Source organism: Marmota flaviventris, chromosome 6 (assembly GCF_047511675.1).
Source record: "Marmota flaviventris isolate mMarFla1 chromosome 6, mMarFla1.hap1, whole genome shotgun sequence".
Taxonomy (NCBI): domain Eukaryota; kingdom Metazoa; phylum Chordata; class Mammalia; order Rodentia; family Sciuridae; genus Marmota; species Marmota flaviventris.
In genome coordinates, this window is record NC_092503.1 from 72,332,328 (window position 1) to 72,352,377 (window position 20,050).

General features: G+C 39.6%; 1 protein-coding gene and 1 long non-coding RNA gene across 3 annotated transcripts in view; one reads left to right on the top strand and one right to left on the bottom strand.

Annotated features, from left to right (window-relative positions):
- The window catches only part of LOC114086923 (gamma-aminobutyric acid type A receptor subunit rho1), a 39,619-nt gene extending 21,849 nt beyond the window's left edge, over positions 1-17,770 (top strand). For both annotated transcript variants that reach the window (XM_027928354.2, XM_027928355.2), the window contains 7 exons: positions 1,545-1,612; positions 2,847-3,070; positions 8,733-8,815; positions 11,543-11,683; positions 14,942-15,094; positions 16,312-16,514; positions 17,477-17,770. In XM_027928354.2, coding sequence (XP_027784155.2) covers positions 1,545-1,612; positions 2,847-3,070; positions 8,733-8,815; positions 11,543-11,683; positions 14,942-15,094; positions 16,312-16,514; positions 17,477-17,770 — 1,166 coding nt within the window. The remainder of the gene's footprint in view (positions 1-1,544; positions 1,613-2,846; positions 3,071-8,732; positions 8,816-11,542; positions 11,684-14,941; positions 15,095-16,311; positions 16,515-17,476) is intronic.
- Positions 3,037-16,316, bottom strand: LOC139706023 (uncharacterized). The gene is made up of 3 exons (XR_011707716.1): positions 15,982-16,316; positions 12,004-12,242; positions 3,037-3,387 (listed from the first exon to the last, which is right to left on the bottom strand). It is a non-coding gene; the product is annotated as an uncharacterized lncRNA (long non-coding RNA).
- Positions 17,771-20,050: the final 2,280 nt, after the last annotated feature.

Below are 20,050 nucleotides of genomic sequence, written 5' to 3' on the forward strand. Positions count from 1 at the left end.
ATTCCAACAACCTTGACTAAATTTGTCCTCATCTGGGAGCTGGCAGATGAACTCTGAGTACATATCTGAGGGAAGAGTGTGGTCTACTTGGTTTAATTACATGAAAATAGCTTAAAAATTAATGATCTAGTGCAGAAGAATGCCAAAGCCCTTTGAAGCTTAGCCTGCAGCTGCCGGTTTCAGCCCTTTTAGTGACAAATAGAGTTTTCCTCTTTGACAAATAGGCTTTTCTCCCGAAAAAAAGCTTTTTTTTTAAAGAAATTATTTTTATTCCTTTTATTTCTTCTGCAGGTTCTAGAAAGATATCTCTATTCACTCCACAATCTACCTTTTCCATAATCTCTATAACCTTCCTGGACTCAAGTCTACCTTTTTACTCTGTGATGATTTTAGTGGGCTCTCTGCTTGACCCACATCCTGCAGAGAGGAAAGAGGTAGAAATCTATCCCCCTTTTTTTAAAAAAAAAATTGTTGTTGTTGACGAACTTTTTTTTTAAATATTTACTGTCATGATATTATTTATTTATTTATTTATTTTAAAATAATTTTTTATTTGTTTTAATTAGTTACACATGACAGTACAATGATATTGACATATCATACATTTGAATCAGATGGGATACAATTTCTCATTTTTCTGAGCGTACGGGTTGCAGAATCACATGGGTCATGCAGTCACGTATATACACACAGCAATAATAATGTCTATTTTATTCTGCTGTCCTTCCTTTCCCCCTCCCTCTCCCCTCCCCTCCCATCACTTCTCTCTACCCAATCTAATGTGACACACTTCTTTGTTGACGGACTTTTTATTTATTTGTATTTGGTGCTAAAGATTCAAACTCAGTGCTTCATGATGCTAGGCAAGCGCTGAGCCACAATCCCAGCCCACCTATCCCCTTTATTATGCTTTCTTGATCAATACTAAGTTTTCATGGCTCAGAAATGATAACAAGTCTAATGTTTCAAAGGCCATCCTGGTATATCATGTTCCCCTAAAAGCTACTCCACGTAGCCAAGATGCAGATCTGTGGATCTGACAAATAAATGATCTGAAAATCAGTTCTGGGAATTATTTCCAAGCTATGCCTTTCTTGTGGTCAGACAAGAACTGCCGGCTTCTATGATGATGCAAAATTAGGAAGTGCATATAGAAAATAAAGTGGGTGGCCTCATGCTAAGGAGTAAATCACTTACTTCTCAGGTTTGACCCAGCCTTTCACCTGGGTCTTCATCATAGCTTTGGATGAGCATGTACCAAAGAAAAATTCTATAGGTTAACCTCATCATTTCAGAATCACCTGAATGATTCAGACCCAACCCTCCATCTTTTTTTTGCCTTCTGGAATAAGGAAGGAAACCTTATGGGGAACCAGCCCACGATTTCTTCCTTTTATCTCAGGTTGGACTTCAGGTTGGCATAACCAGACCTTCAAATCTGACTTGACTCTGAAGATCCAGAGAAAATATTTCTTTTGCTTAACTGTTGCATAGTAAAAGTTTAAGTTAAAAGAATAAATGCTCTTGTTATGCCCTGTCCCCAGGCCCAGCCATTCCTGTTGGCGTGGATGTGCAGGTGGAGAGCTTGGACAGTATCTCAGAGGTCGACATGGTAAGTGCTTCTCTGATTAGGAATGTGAGCAAGAACATTCACAGGGGACCTGAATTCACAGCTTCCTTGGGAGGTGGGCATTCCTGGGAAGTGGACATTCCCAAGCTGACTTTACTGACGGATCAGGAAGATTGTGACATTTGCCCAAGGCTACCCCATTGGTATGACAAACTTGACCTTTCTCCCTTTATTACATAGTCTCTTGAGGCCAGAATGCATTCTCTGGGCAAAGGCTGTCAAATATAAACTGCAGGGTCTAAGGTTGCAGCTGCCAAGTAGCCCAACACATCTTATTCCTGCAGATTCTAAGCCTGGCTACAGAAATGCAGAAGCAGCAAAAGAGTGCCCTTCCATTTCATTTAATTTGAATTAATTAACTTATTTATTGGTGGGTTCTGATAAAATATTAGAACATTCTACGACACTTACAGAACTTTTAAAGTTATCTTAGTTTGGGTCCCTCAAGAAGCACATCTGAGCTGGGCGTGATGGTGCACACCTGTAATTCCAGTAGCTCAGAAGTCTGAGGCAGGAGGATCGTGAGTTCAAAGCCAGCCTCAGCAACTTAGTGAGGCCCTAAGCAACTCAATGAGACCTTGTCTCCAAATTAAAAAAAAAAAAAAAATGGGATGAGGAGTTAAGTGCCCCTGGGTTCAATCCCTGGTATCAAAAAAAAAAAAAAAAAAAAATCGGAATCAAGCATTCTAGCATAAATTTATTGGGGAGGTGATCCTGGGAAACACCGGAACACAGTGGGGAAGTGAGACAGGGAAGGAGAAGGGTGCAAAAAGGACTGTGCTCTCAAACCAGTCATTCCTGGAGGACTCAGTCCCACTCTAGTTCTTCAGGAATCAGAAAAGGCCCAGGGTTGTCCCATCCAAAGGGTGAGAGAGCTGGACCATTTACCCACCACCCTCCTCTCTGGTTGAGGGAAGCCCAAAGGCACCAACTCTCAGGCCACGTTTCTGTTTAACTCATAAGTTGGTGAAGCAGCCTCCCCAGCACAGATGTAAATGCTGGAGACAGGGTGGAACTCAGGGACACTGTCTGCCACAGGTCTCTTGCTGGGCTCCCTCTCCCTGAAAGTGTCCTCCTGCTGTAGCAAAAGCAAGACCTCACCTGGCTCAGTTTCATTCCCCAGCAAGGTGACTGCTCCCCAGGGGTACAGAATCTCCTGCTGACATTCCAGCGGGTAGATGTGTGTCTGGATTTTCTCTCTTCTCTTTGCCCGAAGGACTTTACAATGACCCTCTACCTGAGGCACTACTGGAAGGATGAGAGGCTGTCTTTTCCCAGCACCAATAACCTCAGCATGACATTTGACGGCCGGCTGGTGAAGAAGATCTGGGTCCCGGATATGTTTTTCGTGCACTCCAAGCGCTCCTTCATCCACGATACCACCACAGACAACGTCATGCTGCGGGTCCAGCCGGATGGCAAGGTGCTCTACAGCCTCAGGTAGGAAGCCAGGTGGCTCACTAAACACGCATGAGTTGTACATCAGTAATTTTGCTTTTGGGCTCTGAATAACTTCTAACTTTTCCATAGCTGCCAAACTTATCAACATAAAGGAAAACTAACTTGACACATGAGTAAAAATTTTATGGAATTTTGAACATACATTTGGGGAAATTTCTCAAGCTGGTCAGTTGTGGCTTATGCTGCATCCTGAATGTTATATTTTAAGTTTCAAAAGTTTACTTGAGGTGGCTGGGACTATAGCTCAGTTGGTAGAGTGCTTGCCTCGCATACATGGCCTTGTTCAATCCCCAGCACTGCAAAAAAAGAAAAAACAAAAAAGTTTACTTTAATGAAATGCTTACTCCTCAAGTGGGAGTCAGAGAAATAGATAATGTGTTCTCCAAGGCTTGCCTCCTCTGATCTGTTTGATTCCCATTGGGGGGTAAATTTTAGAACCTCGTTTTAAAAAAAATGAAATTCTTTTGTTCCACCTGCAGGCCACAAGCATATTTTCTGTTTTGAGAAACTATGGGTTTCTGGGCTACTTTGTGACATTCAATGACATTTTGAATATATCACTTTTACAACTTTTACAAATTAATGAATAAAATTTTTTCTTCTCATGAGCTCAAATGCCTTAGAAGTTTTTATTTTATTTTATTTTTTTCCTTAGAAGTTTTTAATTGCTCATGGAGCACTAACCTGTGGAAGGTTTTCCTAAACACAGCACACAGCCTCCGCTTCTGTCCTGGTGCTCACCTCCCCGGGAGGTGGACATGGAGAGGGACATGGTTACTGGCTGTGGTTGACTTCTCGGTAATTTACTCTGCAGATGGTACAGTTCAAGTTTGCGAACTTGGCTTTGGTTCACATGTTGATTAATGGTAAAGATGAATCCACATTCTATTATCTAAGAAACACACACACACACACAAGTTTACAGGTTGGTAGAGGGGCATTCTACCATGAGCTATATCCCCAGCCCTTTATTTATTTATTTAAATTTTGAGACAGTTTCTCACTAAATTACTGAGGCTGGCCTCAAACTTGCCATCCCCCTGCCTCAGCCTCCTGAGTAGTGGGGATTACAGGCATGCCCAGCACACTCTGCAAAGTGGAGCACTTTTCTCCCCAGCTCCCCATTAAGTGACAACAGGTTAGAGCCAGAAATGTCAACGCTAAATTTCTGCCCCATGTTCAAAAGCAATATTTGTAATACTCATCTTGATTTGGAATCTAAGCAATTAGGTTCCAAACTGAGAGTGGGGTTATGGAATTTTCATCTCCAAAGCTTAAAATGCCATCTCTTGGGGGCTGGGGATGTAGCTCAAGCAGTAGTGTGCTCACCTGGCATGCGTGCGGCCCGGGTTCGATCCTCAGCACCACATACAAAGATGTTGTGTCCCCAAAAAAACTGAAAAATAAATATTAAAAATTCTCTCTCTCTCTCCCTCTCTCTCTCTCACTCTCTCTTTAAAAAAAAAATGCCATCTCTTATAGGAAGTACTTGAGGGATCAAGGACAGACAACTCTTTCCCAAGCCACGCTGCTCAGGTTCTCCTTGCAATATTCATTTTTGAAGGGTTGTGAAGGTATCTTAAGGTTCAAAATCCACCAAAAATACAATTTCACAATACCACCAGGGCTGCAGAAAACTAGACCAAATCACATACAACCTATCATTGGTGTGCAAATGACTACTTGTCTGGAGACATAGTATGCAGACATGCATTATGTACGTTTATTATGAACATTATTGTTAGAAAGTATGTATAGCACATGATTTATAAAATTAAATAAAACTTTATACTATTTTTGTAAGTTTCGTGTACATATAACTTGAGCATTATTTCTTATTTTTTTTTCTTGTTAAAACTTTCATCAGTTTTTTATAATTCAACCACCAATAATCATTCTACAGAATCAGATAATGAATAAGTGTTTGTAAATACCTGCTCCCTTATATGACTGTCAAATTAGTGTAGATTTGATGAATGTTGGTGATATTTTTGCTACATTAGTGAGACAAAGTGAAACTATGAGAACTAAGCAGGAACTTTACTCACTCATCAATAAATAAGCAACCTCCTAGCTAAACTAGATAATAGTTTTCAAATGTTGGAAGAATATTTCCTCAATATGTTGTACTATTCAAAAATGAACAGCATTGGACACAAAACACTTTTAGTTTAATCTACTTTTTCAGTCTAAATAAACAACAAAACAATAAATGAAGCCTCAATTTCTGCAAATACTCCCATCATGGCTGATTTCAAGCTTCAAACCTGTTATTGCTGAATGGGGAGCTGGGGACACAAGCAGGCAGCATACCACTCAGCAGTATTTTCACCACACAGACACATACACAGGCATAAAGAACTTTAGGAGCACAGATAATAGTAAAATATAATAACATAAGTAGGAGTGAGTTTCGAATATTTTTTATTTTTGTTTTTAGTGTAACTGACTTAGTTTATTTGTGCCACCATGACAAAATACCTCAGTTTAGGTAATTTATAAAGTACAGACATTTATTTTCTCATAGTTCTGAAGTTGGGAATCTAAGTTCAAGGGTCAGGAGATTGGGTGCCTAGTAAGGGCCTGTTCCTCATACAGTGACTTCTTGCTGTCTACTCACATGGTGGGAGAGTACATGGGCAAGAAAAGGCTAGCTCCTTTCAATTCCTTTCTTTAAGGGCACTAATCATATCTATGCAGACAAAGCCTTTTGACCCACTGCCAACAGCCTCACCTCTTAAAACTATCATGTTGGTATTTAAATTCCAATATAAGAATTTCAGAGGTACACATATATTCAAACTATAACAGTAACTTACTTAATTTTAATTTTTATTAATAGCTGTGTTTAACAAATGGCTCACAAACTTTCTGAAAATCTAACAATCAGCTCTCAAGAGCTTATAGACGGCTAGTCCAGCACACCGCTGGTTGTGACCACAGGAAGCAGAACAAAGGAAACAGAATGGAAAACCTCCTGTGTGTTCAGGAAACCTCAATCGGCCTTACCAGCAGAAACATATTCTTTCCATCTCTGTGCCTAAAAGCAGAGTATTTGGTTTCTCATTACGAATAAAATCATGGGTTTTTCTTGATTTAAATGGAAAAAAACAAGATTTAGGCTTAAATTACTGAGAATGGTAGAAAGCCACTGTCCTTAGTGTGATTGAAGGCTAGTGGCCACAGGACAGACATGGAACCAAATGATCACAGAGTACAAACTGTGTAGCTGCCATGCAGTGGGCAGAGGGACAGGCAATAGGTATCAGGGTGGTAAAACTAAAATTTCCTAGGCACCAAGATAGAATAAAAAGGGAAATTCATAAAGGAGTTGCTCTATCACACTAGGTAGATTTTACAAAGGAAATATTGAAAAGCAATTCCATGGGTTTTGAACTCAAGATATAAAAAAGTCAATGATTGTGTGAGGAAAAGAGACTGGTGAGGGGCTGGGGTTGTGGCTCAGTGGTAGAGCACTCGCCTAGCATGTGTGGGGCACTGGGTTTGATCCTCAGGGCTACATAAAAATAAATAAAATAAAGGTATTGTGTCCAGCTACTATATATATATATAAAGACTGGTAAGCTTTTCCTGGGAGTTGTAGACTGCCAAGAGTGGCCCTTCACTGGGACTACCTGAAGGGCTCCATGTGTATGTGCCTACAGTTGGGGGACAGTGTGCAGTTTGAAGGGGGTGGGGAGAAGGGAGCTTTCTAGCCACCCTGTGGTTGGAGCCAGAAGTTGTCATGGCAGTAGGGTCAGTCTGCACCCTAGGACTGTTGAGATGGTTAAGTGTGATGGAATGTGAACCACATGCTGGGGTGGGGAGCTACTGCTGGAGCATGGACACCTACTGCATGGAGGTGGGGATGAGGGTCTCAGAAAAGAAAGGATCAGCTTTCACCAGATAGCAGGTCCTTAGAGCCATGAAGCCACCCAGCCTGAGACCCGTCCTGCCCTCTTGCTCTTCTCTCACTAGACATGGGTAGAAACCAACCACTCAAATGCCAGCCTTGTATCTTCATTGAGGAGCAGAAATATTAATTTGAATGAAGTTTGAAACATTGATTAATAAGATCTCAGACTAAAATGCTTTATTTCTGAATTGAGACATAATTTGTGACCCAAAAGAGTTTTGACTATTAGGTGAGACTGAGCAGAGAACAAACAAACAAACAAAATAGAACCTGCTAAGTTTCTACCCATTCCATCCAGGGCAAAGGAAGATCCTTTTCCATAAACTAATTAAAAAGACTTGGAGAAACAAAGATAAACATGGGTTTTGATTACACCACAAATGCTTGTGTGATGTAAGGTTTTGAATGGAAAAGCATCAAGGCAGGAGGGGCCAGTCTGATGATGTTTGTGATTCTAAAAAGATCTGCTTCTGTACTGGCTAGTAAAAAGACAGGAGATATTCAGTCCTCTTGTTCATAACCAAAAAAAAAAAAAAATCCTGCATCTGATATTTTAAGTTCTTAAAGTTAGCTCCAAGTATCCCCAAACTTCCTATTTCCTCCTCACTAGTGATACCATTAGGCATAGTTATGCTGATGATGTAACCACAGAAATGGAAGCCCACCCATTAGGTGTCCCAGGCAACTGCTGCCTGAATCCTCACTCAAGTCAATATTCTAATATACCCTGTTTATTAGAATTTCCAGGGGTCATGAGACTACCTAGCTGCACATGATCCCAAATACCCTGTAGAACACAGCCATTCCATATATAAAGGAGTGGGGTGGAAATAAGGCAAATATCTGGATAATTTCATTTCTTGAATACTCTTCCTTGAAATTTCTATTTAAATTTCAAATGTATATGTACTTCTTTTTTTTAGCTATATATTATCCAAATCGTATCCACAATTTATGCATAGCATATTTTGTATGGTTGGAGGAAAAATGATACATCCAGCATGAGCCAACAATCAGTATTGTATCCTGCCATGAAATTTCCCACTGACTAGGAGATTTTCATCTATGACTAATGACCTATATTTGTTTGTTCTTTGATGCAGAAGCCGATTTTGCTGTGTAAACTCTGGAACAGAACCATTCAATGCTAGCTAATGTGTTCATATTAGTATAACAAATCTCTCAGTGTTTTTCTGTCACTATGAATGCCATAGAATTATAAACACTATTATCAATATAAAAATATCAGTATATTTTTTAAAATGCCAAATTTGGCAACTGGAGTTAAGTATTCATAACATTGTAAACAATATTGAACATCAATACAATCAATAAAAGAACAGAAGAACTTGAATTTATCTAAAACATGAGAAATAATATTTGCTCCTAAAGCTTGTTTTAAGAGATCATATTGAATGAGTTTTTATTTCACATGGCTATGTTGATTGAGACCATTGCTTCTTTAAAATGCTTGAATGTTCTAGCAGTTAGAGACATTCTGTGTGCCTCACACTGCTCCTAAGGTTAGACATAAATACCTAAGAGTTTTCCAAAGAGGTGTCATTCATAAGCTTCTTATCTAAATCCCAACACTTTGCTTATGAATTATAAGAAAGAGGCAGTTATCATATTGCAAGGAAGCAGAGACCTTTTCTGTTTGCTTTGTCATTTTGCACTTGTCTTTTGCAAGCTCTGAAAACTGGATGTTTGTCTTTTTGTTTCTAGGGTTACAGTGACTGCAATGTGCAACATGGACTTCAGCCGATTTCCCCTGGACACACAAACGTGCTCGCTTGAAATTGAAAGCTGTGAGTAGACTTGTTCCCAGGCATCGGCACACAGCTCCTAAAGTAATTCTAAAGAGTAGCAGGAACAGTATGTGCTCCTCATTCATGGCTATGGTTTTAAAGTGATTTTTTAGATTGAAGCTGAGTCCAGAGTAATTTTACAAAGGAGCACATGAAGAAGCTGGGGTCATGGCTCAGCAGTAGAGCACTTGCCTAGCATGTTCAAGGCCCTGGGTTCGATCCTCAGCACCACATAGATAGATAGATAGATAGATAGATAGATAGATAGATAGATAGATAGATAAAATAAAGGTATCATGTCCAACTACAACTAAAAAAGAAATTTTTAAAAGAAGAAGTACATGAAAAGATGCTCAATATGGCTAATGATTAGAGAATGGAAATCAGTACAGTGAGTGACCCACTTGCAGTCATTAGGATGGTCACTATCAAAAAAACAACAACAAAAAGTGTTGGTGAAGATGTGAAGCAATTGGAACCCTTGTGCACTGGGGATAGGAATGTAAAATGGTGCAGCTTACTGTGGAGAACAATTCAGCAATTCCTTAAAATATCAAAAACCATAGGTTCCAGCAATTCTACTTCTCAGCATATACCAAAGAAATGCAAGCAAAGCCTTGAAAAGGTATTATTTACAATAGCTAAAGTGTAGAAGCAACCCATGTGTCCAGTGATAGGTGAATGGACAAGGAAACTGTGCTGTATACATACAATGAAATATTACTCAGCATTACAAAGCAAGGAAATTCTGACACATGCTACAACATGGACGGAACTTGAGGATATCGTACTAAATAAGACAAGTCCATCACAAAGAGACAAATACTGTACAATTCTACTTTTATGAGTACTTAGAGTAGTCAAAATAATAAAGACAGAAGGTAGAATAGTGACTGTGAGGATCTTGGGGAGAGAGAAAACGAAGAGCTATTATTTAATGGGTGCAGTGTTTCAGTTTAAGATGAGAAACTGTTTTAGTGGTGATGATTTCACAATGTTATAAATATATTTAATGTCACTAACCTGTACACTTAAAAATGGTTAAGAGGATTTTATGTTATTCTTGTTTTACCACAATAAAACAACCACCCAAATCAGGCACCAGGAAGAGCCAGGTTTAGGAAGGATAGCCAAGCTAGCCACCCCACGCCTCGCTGTCCACTCTCCTGCTCTGTTCTCTCTGCCAAAGCACTCCTTCTGATGGGCATAGTCTGGATTCCTCCATCACTCCAGTTTGCACACTCCTCCTGAACACTGGCAATTCCTGCAGCATCCAAGTTCTAGTGTGGCCTCTCTTTGATCTTGGGCCCCTTTGTAAGCCAAATCTGGGCTTACGGTGGTGGATCAAGTGGCTCCTGACTGTAATTAACTGAAACCTGGGAGTGTGGGGATGTTGACACCACACATAGCTGGGACAAATGGACCCTCTGTTAGGCACTGAATGTGGGAAAAGGGCGAGGCCTTAGTAGCCTTTAGTGGCTACTAAGTGCACAGTGTCTTTATCTCTGTGCTGTCATTCAACCCTCACAAAATCCCTACAAGAATGTTATCTCCATCATTCACGGTACAAGGCCTGTGCCTTGGACACAGAGATGAATGGCAAAGCTGGGCTGAAATACCAAGTTTGCTGGCTCCAGAGCTTCCCCTACCCTCACTATACTAGGCAGCTTCTGCCTCCATCTGTAAATGTAGCTTCTTCAAGGTTGTAGCAGTCAGGGTCCTGCCAGAGAAACAGAACCAATCCATTACATATGGTAAGAGATGCATTGTGAGGAATTGGCTCGCAGGATTATAGGGGCTGCTCTGTTCTCTCAGGTCTGCAGGGAAAGTTGGGAACTCTTAGGAGGAGCAGATGCCACAGTTCAGGTCAAAGTTCTTCTTCCAGAAAACCTCAGTTATACTCTTAATGCCTTTCACATAACTAGATCAGACCCACCCAGATTATCCAGGATAATCTTCTTTCCTTAAAATCCACTGGTTGTAGATACTAGCCACATCCATAAAATACCTTCACAGATTAGTGTCTGATTGAATGACTGTTTACTAGAGTCAAGCTAAGCGAACACAAGAAATCTATGATCACAGATCAAGGGTTAGAAAGTGGGACTAAAATGGTGTTGGGAGACCCAGTGAGAATGGTTTACACATAGGGCTGGGCGCAGTGGCAGACACCTGGAGGCTAAAGCAGGAGGATCTCAAGTTCAAGGCCAGCCTTAGCAATTTAGTGTGCCCTGCCTCAAAACAAAAAATAAAAAAGATTGAGAATGAAATAAAGCATCAACAATAAAGCATCCTTGGATTCAGTACCCAGTACCCGCCACCCCCCAAAAAATAAGGATAAGAAGGAAAGGATCAGCACTCCTGGTTTATAAGGCTGAACCATGTGAAAATATGCCAGTATTTAGCCATTTCTGACCACAATATAGCAATTTGATTTGGTTTAATCTTATAAGGGTAGGCTGGATTGTTGGTGTGAGCCCTTCTGCAGGAATCAGGAGGCTTTAAGTTTGAGTATTTTTCTCTGAAGACTTTTGGAAGACTGGAGAGAATTATATTTGTCTTTTTGCTTTTTTGTGTGTGTTGTTTATACTGCAATTTGTTTATTCAAACCATCTTAGCACAATCCTAGAGATTTGTATGGGATATCAGGACATAGTTTCCATGTAGCCTGGTAGGCAGATCTGCCTTGCCATACCTCCTGCCTGATGCTGGCTCCCATCTTTTCAGATGCCTATACAGAAGATGACCTCATGCTCTACTGGAAAAAGGGCAATGACTCTTTAAAGACAGATGAGCGGATCTCACTCTCCCAGTTCCTCATTCAAGAATTCCACACCACCACTAAACTAGCCTTCTACAGCAGCACAGGTGAGCATGGGGTGGGGGCTGAGTGTGGGGAGGCTTTGGTTTGCCTGTGGTGGTTCATTTTTTATTTCAGAAAAGGTGTGACTTGCTTGTCAAGTAAGCAAAGCCTGTTTCACTTGCATTTGAAACTAAAGATGACAGTCCTAAGTGAAGTTTAGTGGGTTTCAGGCATTGGATGGAGGTGATTTTTTTTTTAATACCACCAATGCACCAAAAGTGATAACCTAGAAAATACTATTAAGGACTCAAACATGTAAGTAGTTTTATTTGAGACTTGCACATTGCCAGATTAGTAGATGGCATATCACCCCCAATATACTCACCAGAATTCTTCTGTACAGCAAGAAAGAAGTTCACTTTGTCCTGATTTCCATTCACATTCTCCCTGCTCCAGTCAGTCCCATGTGATGCTCCACTCTTGGTCAATCACCTCTTGCTACATGGCTTACATGGTTCTTCTGGATGATCTTCTTCTGAACTGCAGTGCAGGAACCTCTGGTCATTCCCCTTTGGGCCTAGTCATTGTTTTTGGAATCCAACGTCTGAACAGGTGTGCCCCCTCCTTGTAAAGAACACAAAAGCAAAGTAAAGCATAGCTGGACCAAGGATTGTGCACTCTGTGCCTAAATACAATATTGTGTTTAGCTTTATCTTATCTTAAAACACATTTCCTCATAAAGAAATGCAAAGGGGGTTATTTAAATCAGTGTTTCTCAAATATTCGTAATGCATGTGAATCGTGCAGGGAATGTGGTTAAGTAGAGATTCTGCTTTAGTAGATCTGGGCTGTGGTTTAAGAGTCTGAATTTCTAACAAGCTCCCAGTTGATGGTGAGGCTGCTGCTGCTGGGCCCTATACCATATTTTGAGTAAGAAAAGCTTATATGTGAGCTTCTTTTTTTAAAAAAAAAATATATATATATCTTTACTTGTAGATAGACACAATGTCTTTATTTTTTTTTTTTATGTGGTGCTGAGAATCAAGCCCAGTGCATCACATGTGCTAGGAAAGCACTGTACTACTGAGCCACAACCCCAGCCTTTATATGACCTTCTTAAGAAGTCCTCTTTGCATTTAGGATGAAGTCCAAAGATTCCTTGAGATGGATTCAGATGATATGAATCACTACATAATCCTCTGTTCCTTGATTTTGTGTACTTCCACCTTGTAAAGGGATGATAGGGTTCCAGAGGAATACCAAAGTCATTTATGATTCCCTGAATAAAATTTATTTTATGAATACTGAGAATTAATAAATAGGATGGCATCAAATTAAAAAGCTTCTGCACAGCAAAGGAAACAATTCAGAATGTGAAGAGAGAACCTCAAAGTGGGAGAAAATCTTTGCTAGCTAATCTTTGGACAGAGGATTAATATCCAGAGTATATAAAAAAAACTCAAAAAAAAAAAAAATTACCACCAAAAGCCCAAATAACCCAATTAATAAATGAGCAAATAACTAGATAGACACTTCTCTAAAGAAAAAGTGCAAATGGCCAACAAATCCATGAAAAATTCTTCAACATCATTAGCAACGATGGAAATGCAAATCAAAACTACATCTCCAGTTAGAATGGCAGCCATCAAGAATACAAACAATAATAAATGTTGGAAAGTATGTGGAAAAAAAGGAATACTTTTACACTGTTGGTAGGATTATAAATTAGTGCGACCACTACATATATCAGTATGGAGGTTTATCAACATACTAGGAATGGAACCACCATATGACCCAGCTATAGCACTCCTTGGTATTTATTCTAAAGAATTAAAGTTATCATACTATAGTAACATGCATACCCATGTTTATAGCAGCACGATTCACAATAGCCAAACTATAGAACCAGCCTAGATGTCCATCAGTGAATGAATGGATAAAGAAAACATGGTATATATACACAATGAAGTTTTATTCAATCATAAGGAAAAGTGAAATTATGTCATTTGCAGGAAAATGGATGGAACTAGAGACCATTATGTTAAGCAAAATAAGTCAAACTCAGAAAGTTAGGGGTTGTATGTTTTCTCTCATATGTGAAAGCTAGAGAAGAAAAAAGAAAAGAAAGGTGGGAGGGCTAGGATCAATAGAATTAAGGGAGAAGGAAGGAGAAAAGGAGGGAATGGGGAAATACTAGAGAAAGACTTTGGCCAAATCATGTTGTTAAATTATGTGCATCTATGAATATGTAACAACAAATCCCACCATTATGAACAACTATAATGCACTAATAAAAATGTGGGGAAAATTTTTATCAAAGGATATTAGCAGCTATCTCTCCAGAGAAAATGTACAAATTGACAATAAGGATGTGAAAAGATGATCAACATCATTAATCACCAGGGAAATGCAAATCAAAGTCTCCAAGATATACTGCTTAACTCCTAGGAGGATAATTATAGTCAAAACAACAGATAAGAAATGATGGTGAGGATGTGGGAACCTTGAGCCCTCACACTGCTGGTTAGTATATAAAATTGTGCAGCCTCTTTGAAAAACAATTTGGCAGTTTCTCTGACCTGAAATGTTTAATGGGATTAGAGATTGGGGAGTAATAGCTATATGAAATATATCTTGTTTTATGTGATTAAAATATTCTAAAACAAAAGATAAAGTCAGCATGTTATAGCAATACATACATAACCCAATCAGTAAATGGGCAAATTAATTAAGTAGACACTTCCCAAAAGAAGAAATACAAATGGTCAAATATATGAAAACAAATGTTCAACATCTTTAGCAGCATAAGGCCAAATTACAGAACTAGCCTAGGTATCTGTCAGTGAATGAATGGATGAAGAAAACCCAGTATGTATATACAATGGAGCTTTATTCAATCATAAAGAAGAATGAAATTATATCATTTGCAGGAAAAATGGATGGAACTTGAGACCATTATGTTAAGCAAAATAAGCAAAACTCGGAAAATCAAGTATGTTTTTCTGACATGTAGAAGCTAGTAAGAAAAAAAGGAAGGGGTATATGTATAGGTGTGGGGAATCTCATGAAAGAAGGGAGACCAGTAGAAGAAATGGCGGGCAGAAGGGAAGGGGGAGGTACTGGGGAATGAAATAGTCCAAATTATATTGTTACATGTATGCATGTACAAATACATAAAAATGAATCTCACTATTATATATAATTATAATGCACCAATTTTAGAAAAGGAATAAAAAGGAACACAGCTACCAAAAAAAAAAAATTCTTTTTTGATGTTGCCGAGTAGCTATGACATGTGCTCTTTTCTTCCTTATGTCTCTCAGGCTGGTACAATCGTCTATACATTAATTTCACTTTGCGTCGTCACATCTTCTTTTTCTTGCTCCAAACCTATTTCCCTGCCACCCTGATGGTCATGCTGTCCTGGGTGTCCTTCTGGATTGACCGTAGAGCGGTGCCTGCCAGAGTCCCCTTAGGTAAGGAACATCTCAAATGCATATTTCAAGTATCTGAAAATTCAAGTTATTCCAAATAAAATCATTCTTTTCAAATTGGTCCTATACTCCTTTGGGAGCTTGAAAATACTTCAAGGTATTAATTCACAGGCAAAGTTTGATAATTAAGACTCTACATAGCAAGAAGTTTTTTTTTTCAGAAGATGGCCTAAGGGATCTTTGTGACAGAATCTCTGAGGGAAGTGGTTTAAAATGAACTTTTGAATGCTATCTTATTGAAAGACTCTGACTCTCTGAACAAGGATAAGGAACCTGCATTTTTAAGGAGCTATCCCAGCTTGTATTTTCTCCAGCCTAGAAACCCCCCTCCATAAGCATTCCATGGATGACAAGTAAATACTGGACCCATTTAACCACACACACACCACCACTGTGCAGACAGTGCAGGGGCTGCAAGGGACAGTGTGACCCACCAGGTTTTAGTGAAAATGGATTGGAGCTGGCCTCTAGGATGACCCCAATCCCCTGTGATTTGATGTTTGCCAAGCAAATGTTCTGAGCTTAATTTGAAATCCTGGGCAAATTTCCACAGACAGATGCCCTGTCCTCTAATGGTTGTTAGGTAGCTAAAACTGTTATTGTGTTAAACAAATATACATTCCAGCTTTTAAATGTGTCTCCTATAAATGAAGTTAACAACATCATACTTCATAATATTGACTTCTAGATTCTCAAGTGGGCAGCCAGGTCCAGTGTAAAAGGGGCTGCCAGAGATGACTAATAGCTGATAAGGCAGGTTCAGGACCATAGGTTTCTACCATAGCAGCAAGGACAAAAATATTAAAATGAATCCCATGCACTTTCATTGCCTAGATTGAGCAGTACTTACAAGAAGCATATGTACATACCTGCTTAAGTAGGCGATTTCTTTTTAATAATTGAATTGAAACAAATGTCTCAATGCCAAAATGTCTGGGATTCTTTGCAAAAGGATAAAGTGATCCCAGGCTATGTTGAACCTGTAAGGTACACAGAGGAGGGAAAAGGTGGGGATGAGTGAAAGGAAAACTTTCATAAAAGCTAAATCTTGAAAGATGAGAAGGTGTTTGCTAGACAGAGGGTCTGGATGGAGACCTTGTAGGCTGAGGGAGCAGTAGGGACAAAGAAGCAGAGGCACAGAGCCATCTAGTATTTGGTGGAAGATGAGCCGGGTGCTTCATTGTCAATGTCTGCTACAGGCATCACGACGGTGCTGACCATGTCCACCATCATCACGGGTGTGAACGCCTCCATGCCCCGCGTGTCCTACATCAAGGCGGTGGACATCTACCTCTGGGTCAGCTTTGTGTTCGTGTTTCTCTCGGTGCTGGAGTACGCAGCGGTCAACTACCTGACCACGGTGCAGGAGAGGAAGGAACGGAAATTGAAGCTACGAGAGAAGGTGACTTTCCCGTGTACATAATGGGGCTGGGTCAGGGTGGAGCCTGGTCTGGCTGTGGGACTGTGGGTAAGTCAGACTTTCTTTGTAAAATGGGGTTGTGATACCCCTTCCCCCATCCTCCTTCACAAGGTCGTAGTAAAGAACAAATTGATGTGTATCATAACAGTGTAACATTTACTCGACTACATCTTTCATTCACTGAAACTTTTCTTTAGCAGCTACCATATACCAGGAGCCACTAAGCCAACTTAACTAAGGCATGGTTTCTTTAATCTTGCTGCTGCTCAGAGTTTAATGAGAGAATTCCAGGAGAAAAATAAATGGCAATTTAACACCGTGGAACAAATTATGAACGCAGAGGAGGAATAAAAGAACACACCAGGGATGAAGCTCCTCCATTCTGGGAAATTTTCCTTTACATATGACCTCATACATGTCCCATACCCCTTCCCAGGTTATCTTTCTTCCCAGTCTGGCTTTCCTTTCTTCAACCAGTCTGCAAATTGATAGTTATCTCCTCCAGAAAAATCTTACCACACAGTACTAACCTATTTCCACAACCTGTTTGCCACATCTTTCCAATTCCTACCTCCACCACTCACGTGCATGCACACGCACATAATAATGTGATTTTGTAAACATTTTTAACCATAGGCTCAGTATGTTTATACTCTCACAGAGAACAGGGTGATTTTTCTAATCGTGAACCTTCTTGATAGTCTGTTGCATGACACAGCACTGTTTTCTAAGCGTCAATTTGTAGACTTTGATTCAACAAAAATGAATACTTGCTCTTTTAGGCTGTTGATAGTAAAAACACTGTCGTTTTCCCACCTTTCCCCCAAACTGGGAATAAAAGAAACTGGAGAAATGCAACATCATCATGCAGTTGCATTGGTAGGGCTTCCTTCTGAGCGATGACACTGAGCTCAAAAGCCAGTGAACGTTTGCTGTATTTGCAGCTCCCCTGCGCCTGTGGGTTACCGCAGTCGCGGGCTGTGATGCTGGATAGCAGCTACAGTGATGGCGAAGTGAACGACCTGGGCAACTACATGCCAGAGAATGGAGAGAAGCCCGACAGGATGATGGTGCAGCTGACCCTGGCCTCAGAGAGGAGCTCTCCCCAGAGGAAAAGTCCAAGAAGCAGCTACGTGAGCATGAAGATCAACACCCATGCTATTGATAAATATTCCAGGATCATTTTTCCAGCAGCATATATTTTATTCAATTTAATATACTGGTCTATTTTCTCATAGATGCCTGTAATTCTATAAATTTCAAAATTTTTTTTCATGGTATGTACTACAGAAATACCTGTATGATGAAAAAGATTTAAGATTTTGGTTTTTTTAAAAAATTCCCAGTACCATCTTCACTATCCCTTCTCCAGCTTTCCAAAATTTCATTGGCAAGACAGTTTTTGCATTTATTAAGCATCTATTGTATACAAAGCATCATATTAGGTGCTATAGCAACTGATGTTATCTGTTACCCTGGTCTCCCTGAAAAGCACAGTACCAGTGTGGTGGACACTGTAGTTCAACCTCGTTTAGATCCCAGATGCTTGTTCACATGAATGCTTTCCTTGGAATGAATGTCATTATATTCTTTGGGCTAGTTGGAATTGGAAAACACTTACAGTTCACTTGCATGGAACCCACATGCACCTAAATCCCTACTTCAACAGAAACTCATGCTTCAGTTTATAGTCTATTACCTATTTCTTATGCATCTCCTTGTATTTAATAAAAGGCAATAATATTCAATGTTCAGTTTATTTACAAGTTGCAGTTCATAAGACTTTGCCTCTTCACAAGCTCTTTAGATTGGAGCAATAGCTTAATAGCTTCTGGTGGAAACATCTCTGATAGGAAAATTTTGAAGATGAGGATATATGCATGCCTTTTGTCTATTTTGTCATAGAGATAACTAGGCTAGAAAACTTGTATTTAAATGTTCCCTTGTATTTAATTGTTCCCTTTACATAATCATTGTTTCAAGCCTTGGGGCAGGTTTTCAGTCAAAACGAAGTCCTTTCTCAGTAACATGGTATCTTCACTGAGGAACTTGGGAAGAGACTAAATAAACAGCATTTAAAGAAAATGCAAAATTCAGGACTACATATAACTCATGAGAATGAGAAGTACTCACCTGGTTTCTTAAAGAGAAAAGAACACCAAAAATCAAAAGAAGTGGGAAGACATCCCTGGATGTCTGCACTTACACTCAGTGAATACCAGCATTTTCTTTTTTTGTTTTTCGTCCTAGGGATTGAACCCAGGGGTGTTCTACCACTGAGCTATATCCCAGCCTTTAAAATTTTTATTTTGGTACAGAGTCTCACTGATTTGCCCAGGATGGACTCAAACTTGTGATCCTCCTGCCTCAGCCTCCTGAGTAGTTGGGATTATGGTGTGTACCACCATACCCAGCTAGGATACCAGCATTTTCTAAGAACCACAAAACAATTGTCACTTAGATTTTAGGTTAGGCAGCCTCTGTACCCAGCAGAAGGACACCCAGTAGCAACTCATGTCAGGACATAGGATAAAGGAGAGGGTTCATTTTATGTTTTATTCAAAAGGCATTCTTTATGCTATGTATCTATAAACTGTATAGATCAACTCCAACCAAAACCACCCAAACAACACTTGTCGTATTTGAAACTCACTTCAATAAAGTGATTCTTTCCTTTGTCATTTTCATTTCCAAATTAATTTGACCGATTGACACTAAATAGCATCATGGTTATTTTTTTTTCCCCGTAGGCCTATACTTCATTCTAACTTGAAAAAAAAATCTATTTGCACATATCCTAATTATAAGAAAATCTCTATTCCCCTCAATAAAAGTTCATCAGAAGATTTTTGGCAAACTCAAATGGTAAACTTAAATCTAGATGAAATTGTTAAATGTTAACTTTGGGGGCTAGAAGTGTAGCTCAGTGGTAGTATGCCTGCTTACAATAAGCAAGGCCCTAGGTTCTGGGTTCCCATCCCCAGCACCAGGAAAAAAAAGTTAACATTTGATATTTAACAATATTATTTTTAAAACACTGCTTTTTCTACTCTTATTTTATGAAATAATTTCAGTCAAATTCTTCACAAACATCTTTGCACTGTCTTCTTCCTCATCAGGAGGGCCACCAAATCATCTAGAAGTTTTCCAGGGCAGACCATCTGACTTTCCATGTACCTTGTTCGGGATACTCCACATTTAAACCAACCTATAGAATGATTTCTTAGTCTGCTAAAACTGCCATAACAAAATTCTACAAACTGGGTGACTTAGAGAAATTTTTTTTTCACAGTTCTAGAGGCTGAAGTCCAAGATCAAGGCGTCAACAGATCTGTTTTCTTCAAAGGCCTTTCTTCCTGGCTTGCAAATGGCTACCTCCTTGTTATGTCTGCTCGTGGTCTTTCCTCTGTACCTGTATGTGTCCTGATTTCCTTTTCTCTAGTCACATTAGATTACGGCCCACCTTTAAAGTCCCTGTTTCCAGACACAGTCACATTAGAGGTTAGGGCTTCAACATA